Source organism: Dipteris shenzhenensis, chromosome 22, assembly GCF_047967505.1.
Source record: "Dipteris shenzhenensis isolate YYH24624 ecotype China chromosome 22, Dip_SZ_1.0, whole genome shotgun sequence".
Lineage (NCBI taxonomy): Eukaryota > Viridiplantae > Streptophyta > Polypodiopsida > Gleicheniales > Dipteridaceae > Dipteris > Dipteris shenzhenensis.
The window spans coordinates 29,696,074-29,717,099 of record NC_141617.1 but is presented as its reverse complement, the minus strand read 5'-3'; the positions used below and the strand labels follow the sequence as shown (position 1 = coordinate 29,717,099).

General features: G+C 46.8%; 1 protein-coding gene across 3 annotated transcripts in view; it reads right to left on the bottom strand.

The window, feature by feature from the left end:
* LOC147887968 (uncharacterized) overlaps positions 1-21,026 on the bottom strand; it is a 320,694-nt gene that overhangs the window by 55,589 nt on the left and 244,079 nt on the right. For 2 of the 3 annotated variants that reach the window (XM_087393486.1, XM_087393485.1), the window contains exon 13: positions 20,170-20,314. In XM_087393486.1, coding sequence (XP_087249612.1) covers positions 20,177-20,314 — 138 coding nt within the window. In that variant the 3' untranslated portion in view covers positions 20,170-20,176. The remainder of the gene's footprint in view (positions 1-20,169; positions 20,315-21,026) is intronic. The other variant, XM_087393487.1, reaches the window with a different exon arrangement.

The window sequence follows — 21,026 nt, the reverse complement described above, 5'->3', positions numbered from 1 at the left end:
ATCATCATCTGCATCAGTGCCATCCTCCTCCTCATCCTTCTCCTCCTTGAGACCATCCTTGAGGCCAACCATAGCAAAAGTTGGCCAATAGTGTATGGAGTACGGATTAGCAACGTATGGATTAGAATAGTGCTAAAAATGTGTTTTCCAAGGTTTTGGCTAGGCACAAAATCGATCCCCCCTCCCAAACAAAACAACCCCCCCAGGCCCCCCTCCCACACACACAACAAAAAAACCAAACCACACCCAAAAAACAAAACCCCGCCCAATAAACCAAAACAAAATCACACACAAAACAAAACAACACAAAACACACACACACACACACAAATCGTACGGACGGCCGTACGGAAAAAAACGTCCGTACGCGTACGGATGCAACTATGATTGCTGCTGGACCAAACTCTGAACAGCAAATCCAGTGCTGAAGTCTGAGAAAAAAAGTCAAAACTGTGTTTTTTGAACTAAAAGTCAAGTTTTGATTTTTTTTACTTTGTTTTTTTCAAAAATATCACTTTATTAAGTATGATTGAAAATCGCAAAAGCAAGCTTTGATGCGGGAGTACAACATGCCATGCATGAGAGAAAATAAACAGCTCAAAAAGAGCTAACAAAAATCGAAGGTGCAGGCTGAAAATGCCACCTCAACCCTGTAGAAGACTCAGAGAAGAAGGGAGATCCTCTCCAAACTGTGAAGAAGATAGCCCTCCTGGCAGTAGCTGCTCTAAAGGATCCATTCATGCTCGACCAGATGGCCATAAAAACTATGTATAGTATCAGTCCGTATATTGGCCATAGCTGGAAGGGATGAACTTGTGAACCCTCTATCGCCTCGGTACATCTAGCCCTCCATATATGCCATGCTGTAATGCTAGTCAGAATCTCCCATGATGTGTCTACCGAGGCATGAGCAGCTCTGAAAGGAGTGAAAGGAACATCTTAAAAGGTACAAGAGTCCACAGAGTGTCGTCGTATAATGAAGGCTGAATCTGAGTCATGTCCCCCGAAAAACACCTGGGCCAGTGAGAGATAACCATGCCACTGATCCCCAGGTCATGAAGAAGGGTGCTCTATGAAAAATACAACCCACTGCAAGAACCTAATAGGGGAACCACCATACAGCCAGAGTCTCTGAGACCCCCACGCAAGGGGAATAAGATCACTTTTGGAGGAGGCTCTGGAAATCCCTCAGGATTAGAAAGATCAGTCTCTTCTTTGGCTTTCTATTCATGGAGGGATTGGAGTAAACTTGTGGAGATCCAGGTTCGGGGCTGACCCTACTTGCCACACAGTAGTCGAGTCAGTTCAGCATTGCCTTTGGAAGTGCAGATAGGCGAGGAGGGTATTACTAGGATTGGGGAGTGGGAATGGATTGATGAGGGGCACCGAGAGAAGAGATTTTCCTTCTTTTGCCATACAGTTAGAAATGCCCGGAGATTTCAGCTCAGCAGTAGAGGTTGGAGGCCCTCCAGAGCGCCACATTGGGATAGTTTTCAGATTTCCGCAGCTGTGCGGAAGAACTTCTGGAGAAGGCTCTAGAAATCCCTCATGAATAGAAAGATCACTCTTTTCTTTTGGCTTTCTATTCATGGAGGATTGCAGTGAACCTGTGGAGATCCAGGTTCGGGGCTGACCCTACTTGTCCTCGTTGTCACATGGCAGTTGAGTTAGTACAGCATTGCCTTTGGGAGTACAGACAGGCGAGGACCATCTGGAAAGGTGTTGCTAGGATTTTCAGCATCTTTCATACAGCACCTTTCTGTATGACTTGGGGTTCAATGGCTTGGTTATCTCTTACTGGCCCACAGGTGTTTTTCGAGGGACATGATCCAAATCTAGCTTTCATTGTACGACGACATTTAGTGGAGTCTTGTTCCCTCCAGGCTATTCCCCTCACTCCTTTTAGAGCTGCTCATGCCTCAGTAGACACGTCTTAGGAGATTTTGGCTAGCATTGCAGCTTGGCATATTTGGAGAGCCAGGTGTACAGAGGCGATGGAGGGTATCCAGGTTCACCCTTCCCAGACTATGGCCAGTATTTGGACTGACACAGTACACACTCTGATGGCCATTTGGGCGAGCATGCAGGGATCCTCCAGAGCAGCCATTGCCAGGAGAGTTACTTTTTTTAGAGTTTAGAGGGATCTCCTTTCTTCTTTGAGTTTCCTTCGTTGAGATGGCATTTTCAGCCTCCGCCTTGGTTCTTTATTAGCTCACTTTGAGTTGTTTTTTCCTCATGCATTGCATGATGTACTCCCACATTTGAGCTTGCTCTCGCGGTTTTCATTCATACTTAATGAAGTAATTTTCTTGAAAAAAGAAAAAAAGAACCTAATGGGGGAACCATCATACAACCAGGGTCTCCAAGACCCAAGTGCCAAGAGAGGAGGATCAGGGTCAAGATACCTCTGTGAATCCGTGCCCCACCCCTTGTTACTTGCAATCCTAACAGGCTAGAAGGCAATCTCCAAAAGAATATCACTTGAAGATCTGAGTAGACTACCTCCCGACTGAACATCAAAGACCAGGGTCTCCTCACGTGCATTCCACAAGGCTATGACCTATAAAGGAATACCCGTCCTCGTGAAAGCTCCCAACCAAGTGGACTCTGTGATTGGCAAATCATCTATATCTATCCACTCTGCTGGTATGGCTGCCTCTATCTGCTGCATCCTAACTGCACTCCCTCTGAGATGGCCAACGAAATTGAGTCTCTGATCCTCTGGAAGCTACCTAAACGCCTTCCAGGCACTTACTGTAGAAGTAGGTCCCCTCTCCCATCTAGACCACTGCATATAATGTGACGCTCCTAGTGATCTGCCATGCTCATCCAGTATCGACGAGTCATTCCACATGACTGGCTACCTATCTATCTCTTCTCGAGAGGAGGGTAGAACTCTCCGAAGAGTGTTTCTGAAGATGCAAGGTCAAGTCTAGTGGAACTCCAAAAAATGAGTTTCCTCCTGATACTTTCTAACACGGGAGCAAATTGCTATGCTGGAGAGATCCCCAACCCGGCCTGGCATCCTAAGTACCTGATAGAAACACCCCTCTGAATCCAAGTGAACCCTATGTCGTTACCCCAGTCTAGAGTGTCCTCGTCACTAATCCAGAAACCATTGGATTTATTCCAATTAATGTGAGCCCTTGCTGTAGTGCAAAATAAATCCAAAGTTGTTCTAAATGAAGTGAGTGTTTGTGGCGTGGCATCCAAAAAAACAGCCGTGTCATTTGCCAACTCACTATCCAAGAGCTCATCCTCCTGTCTCAATGGAAGCCTCAGCCCTATAATATCAGCTTGAGCTCTAATGTATTAGCTCATAGCTTTAGCCACAAATAAAAAGAGAAAGGGGGCTAAAGGGCATCCCTGACGGACTGATCTGGTAATCTGAAACCTGTCTTCCCTGACTCCACCAATAAGCACCTGGCTATGGGCTGATCTGTAGAGAGCTGACACCCCTCTGAGCCATGCATCCGAAAATCTGAAACGAGCGAGGGGACCCTCTAAGACACCCCAGTCTACCCTGTCATAAGCTTTCTCAAAGTCCAGGAGTAGAATGGCAAGTCTATGGCCATTATGCATGGCCCAGTCAAAAGCCTCCCAAATTATGAAAAATGCTCCTGCCATGCACAAAGCCCATCTGCGTATCATGTATAAGATATGGAAGAAAAGGCTGCAAATGAAGGCTGATTGCTTTTGCTAAGATTTTGTACAAGGTGCACAAAAGAGTGATCAGTCTCCAGTGAGACACTAAATTCCTGCAACCCCCTTTTAGAATAAGATGGATGAGACCCTCTGTAAGCGAGTCTGGCATCTCACCTAAGTCCCAAACGCCCTACAAGGCTGAGGTAATGTGATCCCCAATCTGATCCCAAAAAGTAATAAAGAAAGAGGGGGTAAGTCCATATGATCTAGGACACTTGCCCTTATGAAGGGCAGATAAAGCAGTCCTGAACTCTATGTTGGTGAAGGGTGCATCCAGTGAGACTATCATATCCCCTATCACCAACATAGGTAAGTGCTGCCAAATAACAACTCTAGCATCATCTGTGGCCTGACTGTCAGGATCTGCTGTAAGAAGGGAGACATAGAACTTTGTAGCTACTTGCAAGACGACATCTAGATGTGTCTGTAAAACTCCGTTTGAGTCAACAAGCTGTGATACGCTCTCCTTACTATGCTTGGGGCCAAGAGTAGAGAAGAACTGCTTGTTGATCCTACCTCCCTTCTGAGTCCAAAATGACTCTCTAGCGTGAAAGGCATACTCTACTCTCTAATCTAGCAATGATTGATTTTGGGCCCTTGCTGCAGCAAGGCGTTCCTGAATCCAAGCATCTGTAGGCCTCTTATGCTTCTTCCTCTGAAGAGCAGACAACTGCTGACAGATACCTATCTCTCACTTGAGGATCTCACCTCTCCTGGTACGAGCAACTGAATGATAAAAGTCACTAATATCTGAGAGGTCTGCAGCTACATCGGACAGTGAAAGCTGCCCATCATGCATGTGAGATACCCAAGTCCGCAACACTGCCTCTATAAGGCCCTCCTCTGCATTAAAGGCATCTGGAATCCTGATAGTGGCAAAGCGGGGCCTCACATGAGGATTTGAAACAAACAAAACCACATGAAAATCTGACGTGGACACCCCAAGTGTAATGCATACAGTACCACCTCTGTCAAGAGCCCAATCATCCACATAAAATCTCTCAAACCGTGCATGGATAAGCATCTGCAACCTCCTGTTCGACCAAGAAAACATGAGTGACTGTGGCGGAGTGTGGAAAGCATCTCTGCTACTAAACTAAAAGACGAAGGCACACCAAGCTGATGAATACCGCCTTCCCTACCTCCTTTTTGTTCGAGGGCATTTCAACCATGTTGATATCACCCCCAATGATCCAAGACTGTACAATGCAAGACCAAGAAAGCAGCTCCTTCCAAACAAGGACACGGTCCCCTCTAGAATAGGGGCCGTAGAGGTTCAAGAGGCCAACCTTACACCCACCAATCAAAAGGATGATCCACTGAGCTCTAGAGGGGACTATGATCCCGTGCCCAATCACCAAGGGAAGCATCGAAGAAGAGACAAAAATGCAAATGCATCCCCTTGTGCCCAAGGCGGGTGACCAAAAAGTATGTCCTAAAAGAAGCTTACTCGACTTGGCACAATCCCTAGCATCCGATTTGTGTTCCTCGATCATAAGAATATCAGTGGGTCCCCCAGTAACACCTGGATGAAGTTGGTCACGAATCAACTGCCTACAGCGGCAGTGAGGTACACCTCCAAGGCCGTGAATGTTCCAACTAACAATCCTCATCGGCTAGAGGAGATGGCTAGATGATAAACCCTACCCGACCTAGTAGAGGAGACAACCCTCTCCAGGGAAATCTTCCTCCTAGGAAAATCAACTGTAATCTCAACGACCTGCTCTCCAAAAGTAGAGGGTACAAACTCCTCTATCTCAAACTTTGCCATGTCAGCCAAAACTGCAAAGGAATTCCTGTGTGATGCATCTGGCGTTGGAGTACGTAAGACCCCTGCAGATGGCAAAGTGGGAGCAATAACTCCCTTTCCTCTGTCAATAGATGTGGAAGGGAAAGCAGGGGAGGAAGAGGGCTGCTAGCAAAACCAAGCACAAACTCTAGCATTTTCAGCAAGTAAGGCACGAGATTCGCAATGAGCTGATCCATCTCATCAATCTCCTTCCCGCTAACAGCTGGGGGAATAGGAGCAACCTCATCAATCTCCTTCCCGCTAACAACTGGGGGGATAGGAGCAACCTCATCAACAAGAAACAAGGACACGAATATCTCCTCCCTGTAGCCGGGTGTCCGTGGCGCCAACAGTAGTCTCATGAAGGGTAACTGGCTCACCAACTCTGATCGACGCCCAGCGAGGGACGTCTGGAGTAGGACGTGCTGAAGGTCCTGGATGCACTGAAGAAGGAGGAACAACATGAGAGGCCGAAGATCCTGGGCGTGAAGTAGAAGGTCCAGCAGCACGAGAAGTAGGATGTACAGTGGGAAGTAGGATGTATAGTGGGTCGTGAGGTAGGTCCATGGGGCGCTACACCCGTGGACCTTTTAGGCCTTTTCTTCTTCCTTGGGCAATCTTTCCTGCACTGATCCTACAATCTCGACTCTCTGTCTGAAGAAAGAGCCATCCGGACGCGGAATCATGACGTGGTCATCCATGATGTTAGGGTTAGAGACAATGACCCTAACCCGTGGTACCCCATCTGACATGACTGCCTTTGCTGCCCGAAGAAGGCATCTTAGGAAGAGGGGGAATCTCAGTGATGACCAACCCGAAAGCAGCTCCAATGGAGTGTAGGAGTCGATGGTACACCTGAGAAAGGCCGGGAAGTCTAATGAAAAGTGAAGTCGTCCGACTGTCCTCCTCCACAGGGTCAAACCCCAATGAGAAAGGCGTAAAAAATATCCTCTTGGAGCTCAATGCTAAAGGACTAGTCTGAAGCACTGTACCTACTGCGTTTGGGGAGTCAAAAACAACTTGGAAAAAACCTCAACCAAGCAGACGAACATTTGTGAGGTGCTCTGCGAGGTTTCCAGGTAATGCGACGAGCATCTAGTCCCTAGCCTGTAACCTGTAGGGGTGGGACCCGTGGATGTGAGAAAAGAGTGAAGTGAAACTCTCCTGCTCGGTGTCTTTCCTGAGCTGCTGCAACAAGTCTTTAGAAAACGTGACGGTTTTCACGGCCGATGGAAGTGGGCGAGGATTGACTGAGGGCTAAGCAATCGTCAATCTGAATGGGAAGGCCGACTCGAATACGATGAAACTCCATTCTCTCTACTTGCACATGAGGAAGGCGAGCGACGGCAAATACGAGGCAAGAGGAGGCGGTGCGGGAGGTGAGAGGAGGGCGGGGAAGGGAAGGGGGGGGGTAGAGGCGGGAAGGAGGCGGGGTGGGGGCAAGAAAGAGAGATGGGATGGGGGGTGGGGATAGGGTACGGAAGGGGGGATGGAAGGGGGGCGGAAGGAGGGGGCGGGGAAAGGGAGGGATGGGGGGCGGAATAGGGGGGCAGGGAAGGGGAGGGATGGGGGCGGGGTAGGGGCGGGGGTAAAGACGGGGTAGCGAGCAGGATGGGGGGTGGGAGGAAGGCGGGTGGGGGGGCGAGAGAGAGGGGCAGCGGAGAAGGACGAGGGAAGGGGCAACGGGGAAGGGTGGGGGAGGGCAGCTAGGGAGGGAGGGAGAAGGGAGCGGGGAGGGAGGGGAAGGGGAAGGGGGCTGCGAGGGAGGGAGAGGGAGGAGGGGAAAGGGAGGGGAGGAGAAGGAGGGCTGCAAGGGAGGAGTGGGGAGGAGGAGCAGCAGTTCGGGACGAGGGGACCAACCCAATGAAAACATGCTTTGCATCTAGGGATGAATTTCAGGTTGGATACTCAGTTGTTTTCTTTTTTTTTGGGGGGGGGGAACTTTCATGATCAGAGGGCTCGTGAGTGTTGCTAGGACACTTTGCTGCAGCAAATTTTGAAACGCCCTAAATTTTTGAAAACCCTAATTTTTTATAGAAACCCTAATTTCCAGAATTTAGGGCTTTCCTGACTTTTGCAGTCCTTTGGCATAATTGAAGCCTCTAACATGTAAATTTTTTGGGGATTTTACAAAATTGATGTAATTTCATTACTATTTGGTACATTCATTTAGGCATTTTGCCTCCTTTGGGCTCATAATTGCTCAAATTGATTTGACAGAAAGTCATAATGGAAAGTCATATGCAGGACATAGGGGAATTACAGCAACAATTACAGCAGTGGAGCAATACTTTTATTGGCCATCTTTGAGGAAAGATGTGGAAGAATATGTGAGAACATGCATGGTTTGTCAGAAAGTAAAGTTTGACAGGCAGAAGGCACCTGGGTTGTTACACCCTTTGCCAATTCCGGATAGACCATGGCAAAGCATAGCTATGGATTTTGTGTTTGATCTTCCACGTACTCCTACTGGACATGATGGATTGTGGACAATAATTTGCAGGTTTAGCAAACAAGCCCACTTTGTGCCAGTAAGAAAGAAAATTACAGCAGATCAAATGGCCAAACTCCACAGTAGTGCTCAACAAGCTGTGAGTTGAGGTTTGTGAACACAAGTAATCTAGTCACCTGCAAAAAAAACACTTTAGCAAGACATTCTAAGGAATTTCAAAAGTCAATTTGAAGTTTACGTTGCACTTACCATACGTCCGTAACCAAGATTTCCAACTTGGGTCACAAATAGGCATTCTCTAGTGCTTGCTCCCCCCATGTGCCATGGCATTCTCTAGTGCTTGCTTCCTCCTATAGGCATTGTAAACAACTAACATGTCCCCAATGTAGTCAAGAGCAGAAATTTCCTCTCAGTTTCCCCATGAGCATGTAGTAGCTTGCAATTTTTGCAATGTTTGGGTTGTTCTATTCACAACTCCCTTCAGTTGTTGCATCCACCTCCTAGCAGCATCTTTGGTTGGTTCTTGCAGCTTGTTTGTAGTTCTTGCAGGTTTGGGGAGGTTCAGCACAATTGGGGAGGACACACAATTCTAACAGGGCCTACATGAGCTTGACAACCCCCAAAAGGGGGCACTTCGCGGCAAATGCGCCCCTCACATTATCTACAACAGCTATGTGGGGTCTAGGCCGACCCTAGAGCAGCCCATAGCAGCAGTTTACTGCTTGACATACCATTTATACCAAGGTCTTTGTGCTGAGTTTCTGTCGGCAGTCCAGAGGTGTAGGAGCAAACTCAGCCGTGACAAAGCCTAGCACTAAAGGAGAAGGCTAATCAAAAGTAGTCCACATTCTCTTCATTCAAGCTAAAACTGCTTGTGAAGACTAAGATTTCATTTTAGTCTCTCCCAAATGAGCAACTAAGCAAAAAAATGCTTAGACCATCTAACTGATAGGGCAACGCACCATAAAAGCATACATCATTTTAGAGGGACTACTCAAGGCAGAGGACCTTTATTGAGTCACATAAGAGAAATCAGAATACATATGGGTCGTCATCCTCAATGAGGGTGACATGGGCATATAGTGCTTGGTCGATGACTAGAATCTCCTCTCCTTCAACCAAGTTGGCATGATGCTGGTCTTGTTCTTTTTTTTTCTTTGTGTAGCAATGTGCTTCAGTATGGCCCTTGTGCTTATAGTATCTGCACTTGATGTTCTTATGGGCTTTCCATTTGCTGGTGGAGGCAAGAGCCTCTTCAGTGCCTGATGTAAAGAGCGGAGATTCTTTGTTCTGGCGATCTTTATCAAGAAGAAGGGTCACCATATCATCAAAGGTTGTCGACGAGGTAAGCCTAAGTATTTTAAGAGTGTTCTCAAAATAAGAGACTCCTTCCATATACTCTTCATGAGGACAGCCATTTTGTCCTCGTCGTCTGTGAATACTTTAGGTTGGAAAGTTGTTGAACAAGAGATTGCATTTTTGCCAAGTGTGCACTTAATGCATCATTATCCTCCATTTCTAACTTATAAAATTGCAGCTTCAAGAAAACCTTGGAGTTTGTGATTTTATTACCACAAAGATTCTCGACGAGACGCTCCCAAATCTCCTTGGCCATCAATTTGAAGTTAATATGATAAATCAAAGTGTCGGCAAGGCAAAGTCCAATAAGAGCAAGGGCTCTTGAGTTTTGTTGCTTCTATATCTTGAGTTCTTGAAGATCTATTATTGTGGCGGGGTCGCGATCATCCTCAATCACATCCCATACATTTTCTTTCATGAGGAGCAGTTGCATCTTAGTTTGCCAAGTGGCAAACCCCTCGCCCTTGAACTTCTCGACAATGAGCAATGTTAAAAGAGAAGTAATAGTGTGACAGCTCCAAAGAGAAGGCAACGCCAAGAGGAGGCAGCGAGCAGGGAGAAGATGCAGTGCGAGCAGCGGCAGGGAGGAGTAGCAGCGGACAGGGAGAAGTGGCAGCGGGCAAGGAGAGAAGGAAGCGCGGGTAGAAGAGAAGGCAGTGCAGGCAAAAAAGGAGAGGTGCAAGGGCAACGCAGGTAGGAAAAGAGAGACTGGAGGCAGCGCGGGCTATTGCATGGGCAGCTGGCAACAAGCGTAGCACAAGTCAATGATGAGCAGCTCCTCCAAGTCAACATCTTGATCTCCATGAGGAGGCTAGAGCTTGAGGGAAGGGCTTTCCTTTGGGAGAAGATAGCTTCCATTTCCGGGCTACCTCACTCCTAAGGTTTGCCCAAGGAAGGGAAAGCTAGAAAGGGGACATGGCTCTTAATACCACATGAAGGAACTGGAAGAAGGTGGAAAGAAGGCAAGGGAGCTAGAAGGAAGGAAGAAAGCATAACTTGAAATAGAAATGAAAGGAAATGGAAATGAAAAGAAAGGCAAGAACCAAAGGACATCACTTACATGACCAAAAGCTCCATTTGAGTTGATTGATGTGACAAGTGAAAGTACAACACTCATATAGAGTAGACACACACACTCAATTACCATATGTATATGGGATAACTCCCAAGATGCTGAAGGTGCATGGTGGAGAGGGAGAGAGAGAGAGAGGGTAGGCTAGGGAGAGAGATAATGATACTCAAAGAGAGACATAAAGAAATGGAAATAAAATAGCAAGAGCAATGAACAAAATGAAAGTACTCACATGTAGACCAAAGAGCTCGTAGGCTTGATACTTGATTGATTTGACACTAGACAAGTACAGCTCTTATATAAAGCACACACACACATATGAACACCAATGCATATGGGATAACTCCCAATGTGACACGTGGCATCCATAGGATACACTAGACTAGAACTCACTAGAACACACCAAACTGACTCATCTTGACTCCATTTCCTAACACCCTCCCATGGAGGAAAGGTGAGTGACTACTCGAATGGAACCAAGAACAAAACATGACAATGATAATCATCAAACTGTGCAATGACGGTCTAGAACTAGACATGGCTTCCATGCTATCTCAGAGGCAAGTGAGCATGGCTCAGAGGCTAGTGAGCATGGTATATAAACTCAAAGGCTCACCTAGCATGGCTCAGAGGCTCATCATGCATGGATGTATGACCACTCAGAGGTCTAGGAGACCAATGTACCAACATCCTGGAACTCACATGCCAAGCCTAATAAATAGATCTATCAAAGCCAATACATGGCTCCCACTGTACATCCCCCTCTTGGCTCCAGGGACTAATGAGGGACATGGAGTCACAGACAAGAAAATAAACAAATGAATGCATCATTTTAGGAGGATTATCCAAGGCAGAGAACCTTTATTGACTCAACACACATGATTTATTGCATTCATTTCTTGGGAACAACCCATGGAAGAGTACCCTCGATGCAAATGTATAAAAAATATGTCATTCATTTTATGCATAGCAAGGGCAAAGAACCCGTAAAACATCTCCAAGTGGCTGCCTGTACTAATATGCACATCCCCAGTCGATGAAGTATGTCAATGAAGATCATGGCGGGAATGTCCCGAATGATATGTCGAAGTCGGCCATGGAAGCAACTACAATTAGCAATCACATGATGACTCTCAAAATGTCGCGATGTGAGTCCCCAAGATCAGAGTAGAGCCTCAAATTTGAGCAATTATGCCCAAAGGAGGCAAAATGCCCAAATGAATGTACCAAATAGTAATGAAATTACACCAATTTTGGAAAATCCCCAAAAAAATTACATGTCAGAGGCTTCAATTATGACAAAGGACTGCAAAAGTTAGAAAAGCCCTAAATTTTAAAAATTGGGATTCCTTTAAAAAATTAGGGCTTTTCAAAATTTGTTGCATGAAAGTTTCCTAGCAACATGAAAGTCCCAAAAAGTACTGAGAATCCAACCTGAAATTTTAAAACTCGACTTTTAGGTCAAAAAACACGTTTTGACTGTTTTTCTTAGATTCCAGTATTGGATTTGGTGTTCAGAGTGTCGTCCAACAGCAATAGAGGTGGGCGACTATAGAGATATAGGCGGCAGTTTAAAAACGACCTCATCCAAACCCTAAATTGTCAAAAACAGTGTGGCAGTTGGGAGAGAGTCCACGAACGAGCTTAGAGTACAGTTTTTGTGATGAAGAGCTCCAAGACCAGCAGCTTCACCAATGGCAACATAATTTGTTGAAGAAGAGCATCTCATGGAGAGGCTAAGGGTGAGAAGAGAACCAGATGGGGAGAAAGGAGTGGAAGGGAGCTCAATCATGGAGGAGAGGATGGCTTCCATTTGTGGACTTCCCTCATCCTCTAGATTGAGCATGGAGAAGGAAAAGGTAGGAAAGGAGGCTCTGATACCACATGAAGGTGCATGGTGGAGAGGGAGAGAGAGAGGGTAGGCTAGGAAGAGAGATAATAATACTCAAAGAGAGACATAATGAAATGGAAATGAAACAGCAAGAGCAATGAACAAAATGAAAGTACTCACATGTAGACCAAAGAGCTTGTAGGCTTGATACTTGATAATTTGACACTAGACAAGTACAGCTCTTATATAGAGCACACACACACATATGTACACCAATGCATATGGGATAACTCCCAATGTGACACGTGGCATCCATAGGACACACTAGACTAGAACTCACTAGAACAAACCATACTGACTCATCTTGACTCCATTTCCTAACAGATGCCACATGGCACTCTCTCATACAAAGACTCATGAACTAATGCCTAGTACACACTAGAACACACTCTTTGACTATGATTTCTCCAACAGAACTATGCCTTGGACATTCTTGCTGTCAAGTGATGAAAAGGGAAAAGACTGAAGTGATGGATAGTGGGAGCCTCCCACGCTGATATAGCCGCTATGATGTGGTCAATCTTTTATTCCATATTACCTTCATGCCAACTCTCAGGTAGTCCTCCCATGCGTAGGCACCAGGTATTACCCTCTCTCCTTTCCTGTTCTTGTACCTCTTCATATACTTTGCTTTTGTTGACTTTATTGTCCATTGCTGCTCTGATTTCCTATTGTATTAACTTGACTTGATTGGTAACCATGTCCTGGACTTTAGTCACCAATTGTGGTGCAGGCTCTGCTTCACTGTGTACCTGCATGACCTCCTGTATAATTTCTTTCTTGCCATTGCTTTCACTTTCCTCCCAAGGGCTGCAACCAAAAGTTTGAGTTCTCTCACTTGTTGATGTAGGTAATAAATCTGCTCATTAGGATCTGTGCCAATCCTTCGCTTGAGGCTTGTTGTTCGGGGTAGAAGCAAAGAGTTTGGGCTTGGGAAACTCCATCTTGGCCATTGTGGATCTGAAAGCCCCTTTGCTGAGTCTAACGCCCCAAGCTGAGCCAGGGGCTCAGCTCAGCCTGCATAAATTCCAGCAGAAGTTTGTGATTTCTATTGTAGACAAATGCTCAAATGACTTGGATTTCACATGTAAAAAGTTTGATTTGCAATCTTTGCTAGGAAAGGATCACACCAAAGACATATGTTGGCTGTTCTAAACTTCAGAGGACTTTGATTTTGAAAACTGAAATCTTTATTTTCTTTGTGCAGCTTGGAAGTTTCATAAGAGACCTAGATTCATTGCAGCTGGTTGTAAGACTTCTTTAACTGATGTCTCAAAGTGGTGAGTTGGATCCTAGCAATTACGATATAGAGGCGGAGTCTGCATCGCTGTGGGATAGGCTTTGGGTTCTTAGGGTTTTGACCAAGGTAAGCTGATAGGGCAGAGAGCGATATGGATGGGCATTCAGGTAGTGAGGTCTGCAACATTTATGCACCAGCATGTCACCAACAGAGGGGCCCTTTCTGGAGTCATCTCATAAACTGTTTTCCTACAATGGACTCTTGGATTATTGGAGGAGAATCTAGAGTTCGAGGAGGACAAGCAGGGAGGGGCTGACATGGTGGCGGTAGAGAGATGCATTTTGGAGTAGTATACTTTTCCCTTCTGAGGTAGAGATGCTTGGTGGGACCCTGATTTTACCTGGATCCCTCCCAACCAACCTCTCCTCCTTCAATCAGAGACATCGAGATGGCTTGTTGGAGCAACTGAATAGATTCTACATTGAAAATTGAGCTCTACATAGAGGAGGATCCACAAGCATCTTGGCAAGCACGACCATGTCCGACCATCCTCCCATTGTCATAATTATGAGCAGCCTTGACCAAGTTCCCCCCAACGTCGAGTGAGGATTCTAGAATCTAAACGCGTTGTTTTAGGAGGAGGAGGTCTAGAACGCCTTGGCTCAAATATTGATCGTAGATGACGACTTTTTTGTAGGATGGCTGGGCCCATTGGACAACAGAGGCTATTTAAAGGCCTAGCACAAAAATGTGGGCCCAGGATTTGAGATGCAAAAAGGCGATACAATCAAGAGATAGGCCCTTTGTAGAACCTTGGTATCCACAGAGAGGTACAGGGAGTAGCAGCTAGACTCCCCTTGGCTGGATGACAAATACAAGAGCACTCGGTTGAACCTCCAAGAGACTAAAGCCAAACGGGATGACAGGTCTACATGCAGCCAGTGCACAACTTCAAAGGCTGTGTGATTGAGGGGCTGCTTCACTCAGATAGCCAAGAGATTCTAGGCTCGTTGTCCACCAGTTTCTATAGTCAGCTTTCCCAAGCAGAAGAGGCAACCCCACAGATACGGGCAATGACGGTAGGGTGCGGGCCTCTTCGATTGATGAGGTAGTTAGAGACCCGTTCACAAACAAGGAGCTTTTTGAGGCCCTTAAGGCCTCTCAATATAGAAGTGTCTAGGGGAAGATAGTCTCTGCCCAGTCTTCTTTTGCACCTTTTGGGACCATGTGGCCACCCCATTAGGCTTGGCATTTTAGGAGATTTTTGATTCGGGGCAGCTACCTCAGCCTCTGACCCATAGGTGGATTTATCCAATTCTAAAGGGAGGCTATCGAACCAAAATCGACAGTGGTGCCCGATCACTCTCTTAGACATGGCATACAAGACCTTGGCCACTTGAGTTTTTGTTTAATGCACACCTCTCAAACATCTTTCACAACAAAAAGACATGCTTTGTCCAAGAGAGAAGTATCCAATGTCCACTGAAGGCGGCCAACACTCCTATGGGACAACAAAAAACCATCTAGTACATTTGCTTAGGGAGGGCACATGGCAGCTCCAAGGGAGTGCAAAAAGAAACTCCCTTTGGGGAGGGGGGGCGGGAGAAAGAAAGAAAGAAAGAAATTTTATTAAAGGTCCACGGAAGGCCATACATGGCCTATGGGACACAAAATCATCCGAAAGGAAAATACATCATCAACGATGCGCCAACTAGGTGGCCTCATCGTAATACCGCTAAGATGCCAAAAATGGCTACAAAAATCCTAGATACAAAATGAAATGAAATAGAGTACCAAAAATGCCTAGATACAAAATGTAAAATATGAAATATGAGGAACATCGTCTTCCCTAAGGGGTCTGTGATCCAAAGAAATGATGGAAGTCATGGCCATCGACCATGCCTCCTGCCATGAGTGTGAAGATCTGGGCAAGTGTCAAATGGGCTGCTGGCGGTGCCAAGTCTCCATGGAGCAATCTCCTCCGAAAATCTGCCATCATCCTCCGTCGTCTAGAAATAAAGCGACAGGTACGGCCTCTGTGTAAGATCATCCTGCGGTGCTGCCGGATCATGTCATATGTACATCCTCGGGGTGGAACCATCGGTGCTCTCTGGCAAGATGGGCTATCTCTGTGCTCATGGTCCTGTGCCTCGTCCTGCTCCTCATGAATAACCAGGTCTCTGGCAGGGATGCGACGGTGCTCTCTGAGGAATCTCTCTCTGTATCTGGTGATCTCCCTGATGAACAATGCTAAGCAATACTGATCCTCATACTCCATAATCCGAGAGAGAGGTCCAAATCCGTGCCCAAATAAACAGTGAAATCTGCCACGGATCTCATAATATAAAGGGCATCTGCAAACAAAGTGCTCCTCAGTCTCCACCTCCCCCATAGTGCAACAAGGGCATATCCTAGTCTCTCGCCTGGGTCTATGTCCGGTAGCTGTACGACGCATCCTGCCGGCCTCAACGTCTAATCTGTGTGAAGATACCCTGAGCTGGCCCAAGGCAATCCTGAGTGAGTGTGACATATGAACGCCGATATATCCTGGAGATATGATGAAGCCATCCTCTGAAATCCTGAGAAAATGGTCACGATATGTGGCCATCTTCGTAGGAAGCTCCGTGGGATAAACCCAAGTGCGAAACGTGTATAGCTGCAACAAATCTGCCCTGATAACCTGGCTGAGCTCATGTCGAGTGAGAGGGAGGCGAGGGGCATCTATGCTGTATCGAAATGGTGGCAGCCTATCCATATCCAAGCCCAGCGAGGTGAGCCATGTGGAGAGTGTGTGGTACCAACAAAAAGTATGACCTCTCTCCGCTAACATCTGCGAGGATGTCAGTGCTAGCCACGGTAATCGTGCTCTGCCTGCTGCTGAGTCTCCGAGCGCCCTGATCCTATGCAAGTATGTAACTGACTGAAATGCTGCATCTAGCGCTAGGGGTGTAGCTCCGAACTCTACGAACGTAATCTGATGCGGTACCGTGGGCTTCGCTCTGATCAATCTGGAGAACATGATGATCTGTAACCTCTCTACTCGTCTCCAATCTGCAACACTGAGATCTCCTGCCCAAAAGGGGCTAGCATACATGACTGCAGGTCTCACCAGCGTATCGAAAAGTAAAGACTTCGTGTCGGGATGCTGAAAATGTGACTGTGCACACTGCCTCTCGAGAAGAGCCAAGGCGGCATACCCTCTACTGATCCTATCTCGTGCTGCATGCGTCATGGTGAAGACTGGACCTCTAAATGTGGCACCCAAATATGAATACTCCCTGACTAGCTCCACCTCTTGCCCATCAAATGTGAAAGAGAACTCGCCTCTCCTATAAACCTGGTATGACGTGTTGAAGACCATGACTTTGGTCTTCCCAAGGTTTACAGACAACCCTCTGTCCTGACAAAAGCTGTGGAGTGCATGGAGATGTGCCTGTAAACCCTGCTGGGAGGAAGAAATAAGAACCACGTCATCTGCATAGAGGAGAATCGGTATCGTGGATCCTGCCAGTAAAGAACCTGTACCACCCATCGTCTATATGTACATCTCTAACTCATCGATATAGAGACCAAAGAGTGTCGGAGACAAAGGACACCCCTGCTTCACCCCTATCGTATTGCGTACTTCCCCCGACAGCCCCGCCCGTGTCCTGACTCTACCTGTGACTCTCTCATACAAGGCCATGATCGCCCATTGAATCTCCCCATTGAATCCCAAGTCACGAAGTCGCTGGAAGAGTCTGAAACGCGGCACAGTGTCAAATGCCTTTCTGAAGTCCACGAAGCAACAATAGAGCCGTTGCTTACGTGACTTCGCCTCCTCAATCAAAGCCCTGAGTGTGAAGATATGATCTAGAGTCGAGTGCTCTGCACGAAATCCTGCCTGCCCTCTAGCTCTCGTGCCTGTCGCCTCGGCATGGTCATTTATATGTCCTTCTAGAATGGTCGCATAAATCTTGGCCATGACATGGCCAATCATAATGGTCCTGTAGTTCGATGCCTCCAAAGGATCCCCCGACTTGTGTATGGGTACTATAGTATTTTCTAGCCAACTAGGTGGAAGACCTGTACAAATGGACTCGTTAAAAAGACGGGAGAGGACTGTAGCTAAGGCATCAATCCCATGGATTACATACTCTGCTTGCAATCCATCATGGTCCTTAGCTCTCCCAGTCTTCAAACGATGAGCTGCTGCTCGGACACTATTGGATGAGAATAAGGCAGAGGAGGTGGGTCTAGGCACATGGGATAAGTCGATCTGTGGCTGGTCTGGAATATCATATAAAGTGGAAGTATAGGCAAGCCAAACCTGCGGGTCTGTAAGAGGAGTTTGAGATTTCAAGCGAAGGAATTTCTTCCAGAATTCCTTGGAATCACAGCTGAAAAGTAAACTTCTCAGCTCCTCCTCATTCCGGGCTAGAAATTGGCACTTTTTGCGTCGCACCAAACGCTTGTAACTCTTCTTGGTCTCAATGAGGAGGGGAGACTTCTCCTGTGTCTCAAGGCGAAGCTTCCTGCGGAGTTCTTTACACTCCTCATCATACCATCCATTACAAGGCACAAGACCGACTGGTGGAGGACTGGATGTGTGGCAAGTGATGGGGAAGGACTTGTGGGCTGCCGAGATGATGGAGGTATGTACAAGGTCCCACCGATCCTGTGTGGAGGGTAGGGCATCGAGAAGGTGCGGACGGAGAAGACCACTCAGGTGCTGGCTATAAATATCATCAAACTGGTGGTCAAAATGAACCTCATAGTATGGCTGACGCTCATGATGTCTAGAAGGGGGGGCATGAGGAATCTGGGTAAGAATAAAGTGCAGACGTGCATGATCGGCTGAAGGCATAAAAGGGTCGACTGTGAGGTTATGTACAAAAGGGATTAAAGTCGGGGGACCCAAGACGTAATCAATGACGCTCGTACCACCACCCGCGAAGGGAAAACATGTGGCTGTGGATGAATGCGGCCACTGTCGAAGTCCATTATAAATGACCATGCCGTGCGATGAGAGAAGCTCCAATAGGCGATGTCCCTGATCTGTCACCTCTACCCCTCTATCTGAAGATAAGCGTGGAAAACTCTCATCTGGGGCAGCTGGAACTAAGACTGGATCCTCAGCAAAGTCCAAAATCTCTGCCTGTCTGTCTGATGTCCTCGCGTTGAAGTCTCCTAAAAGGATGACCTCTCCACGGCGTGAGTACTCCAATACATCGGCTGACAAATCCTCAAAAGGTGACTGTCCTGGTCCATCTGAGGCATAACGAGACTGTCTCGGGGGAAAGTAGCATACTGCAATAAACAAGTCTCTCAGGGGGGGTCTCCTGATCCGTACCCAAAGATATCTGGCCCGATGGTCTCTCCTCATGACTGTGAGTATCGATCTGAGATGCTCTCTATAAAGAACTGCCACACCGCCAGATCCTCTGACTCCTCCTGATCGTCTAGTCTGCTGTCGAAAGACAGACTCCCAGGCATACCCTGTCACCTACGACAAGAGAGAGAGAGAGAGAGAGAGAGAGAGAGAAACGATGGTAAGAGTGTGACAAGCAGTCCAATACGGGCTGTTAGTGGCAGGAAGAGGCCAAGAACAAGACCCAAAATGAGGCCAAGAACAAGGCGAGGAAAGACCTGGTGGAGAGGTAAAGAAGGGAGCTGATGGCAAGGAAAGGGCACCCCAACACAGGCTATTGAAGGAGCAGGTTGAGTTGATGGGACATCCCAACACGGGCTGTTTCACAAGCGAAAGGAGAGATGGAAGTCAAGTAGAGGGGTCCTGATGACGAGATAGGAGAGGCTGACCGTGAGGGGGTGGTACCAGCAATGATTTAGGAGAGCCGAAGAAGAGGGGGGGGGGGGAGATTTTACTGGTGGCAAGGAAAGACAGGTAAACTCTGAGGCGGCTACAGATGGTGGGGGAGCCTAGACAGCCCACGACAAGGCCGGTCAGAAACAGGCTGAGTCGAAGGAAACAAGGGGGTGTGGTGGCAAGGGAGCAAGGCAGAGGTCAAGGTGGGGAATGTCTCAAAGCAATGGGCTCAAAGAGCTCAAGGGTCCAGAGAACTCTGAATATCCCACATATCAGCTATACTTCTTTTAATTTCATCTGGAGGGTTTAATGATCGTAGTTATTTCTGGCAGTTTGTTTCCCTCATGCTCCCATCTACCCATAGCAGAAAACTTTGCAATCTGTCTACATTCCAAAGAAGTAACCTGAGGGTTTATAATGTATGTTTTTGTTTGTTGTTCTCTTTCTCTTAGCTAGCACATAGAAAAAGGAGTTGCGCATGGAAAAGCTTCTAGCTTAGATAAGACAGCAAAGGGGAGGGGGAGACGACGCGAGGAGCTAAGACTTAAGAGCCTGGGCAGCATGGAGAGGAAGAAAAAGGGTAGATGGAGAACACAAAAGAAGGAACGTAGAGATTGTGACAGGCTGCACCCAAAGATATTTCTTCATTGCTGGAATCAGGGAAAGAAACCTCCTGTTCGGCAATCAACATCTAGACCATCAAAAAAAGCATGAAGTATGACGCATTGTTCTTCTTTACCAATAATGCTGAGATTATACAAGAAGGCACATGAAGTTGGGAACTAAATGTTTCATATGTATGTATTCTACATAAGGAAAACAAAACAGCGAACCTTTTGAAAGAGACATATTTACCTTAATGTCATTCACAAAATGCAGAAGTTAAAGCCAGCGCATTTTCTTCCTTCAACTTCTTCATGTCAACAATTTCCTTTAAAATGAACGCTAAGACAGCCTTTCCCTTCTCTGTATGGCTGCCACTGGAGGTGCTGCAGGCCTGCTTTCAATAATCACACATCCATCAAGAACAAAATCAATCCAAGGGAAATTAAAACAAGACAAAATGAAGATGGAATAAAACATACCTTAGAGACCTTAATTCCACATTTGACTCTTGAGAATTCTTTGTTGGAAAAAGGACAAAGAGCAAGAGGAGGTAAAAGATGACTGGAGGACTGGTGAATCACATAGCATGTGAAAAAAACATTGAATTACCTGCTAAATAAAAGGCACAGGAGATATTAAGGTTAGGAATATTACAATGGTATAGTTATGTGGGCTAACTATGGTTAGGTTAGTCTAGTTCTGTTCAGTTTGGGCTTTCATATATAATGCCTCTGTCAAGCAAATCCCTCACGGAGTGAATATGTAGAAAACTCCTGCAAGCCAAGCCTGCAGAAACGTGTGCACCTCACGACAATCGCCCTAGAGCCCGGGGTCCCACGCTCCCAGGTGGAGCGCAAGGTGTAGATGATATCTTGCCAGATGGCGACCAAGGGTGGAACCGGATGCCCACCCATCACCAGACTACAACGAGCAACCCAAATGTTCCACGCCCTACTACCTCCCACTCGCTATCCTTTGGAGGGGAATGAGGATCTGGGCTATCAGGAGGGACTGCCTCATGGAGCTCTATCCTCTGAATGCTCTGACCTTGTATCCGCCGGTAAGCTGGAAAGACCTCATCAATCTAGACTGCGTGACCTCCCTCA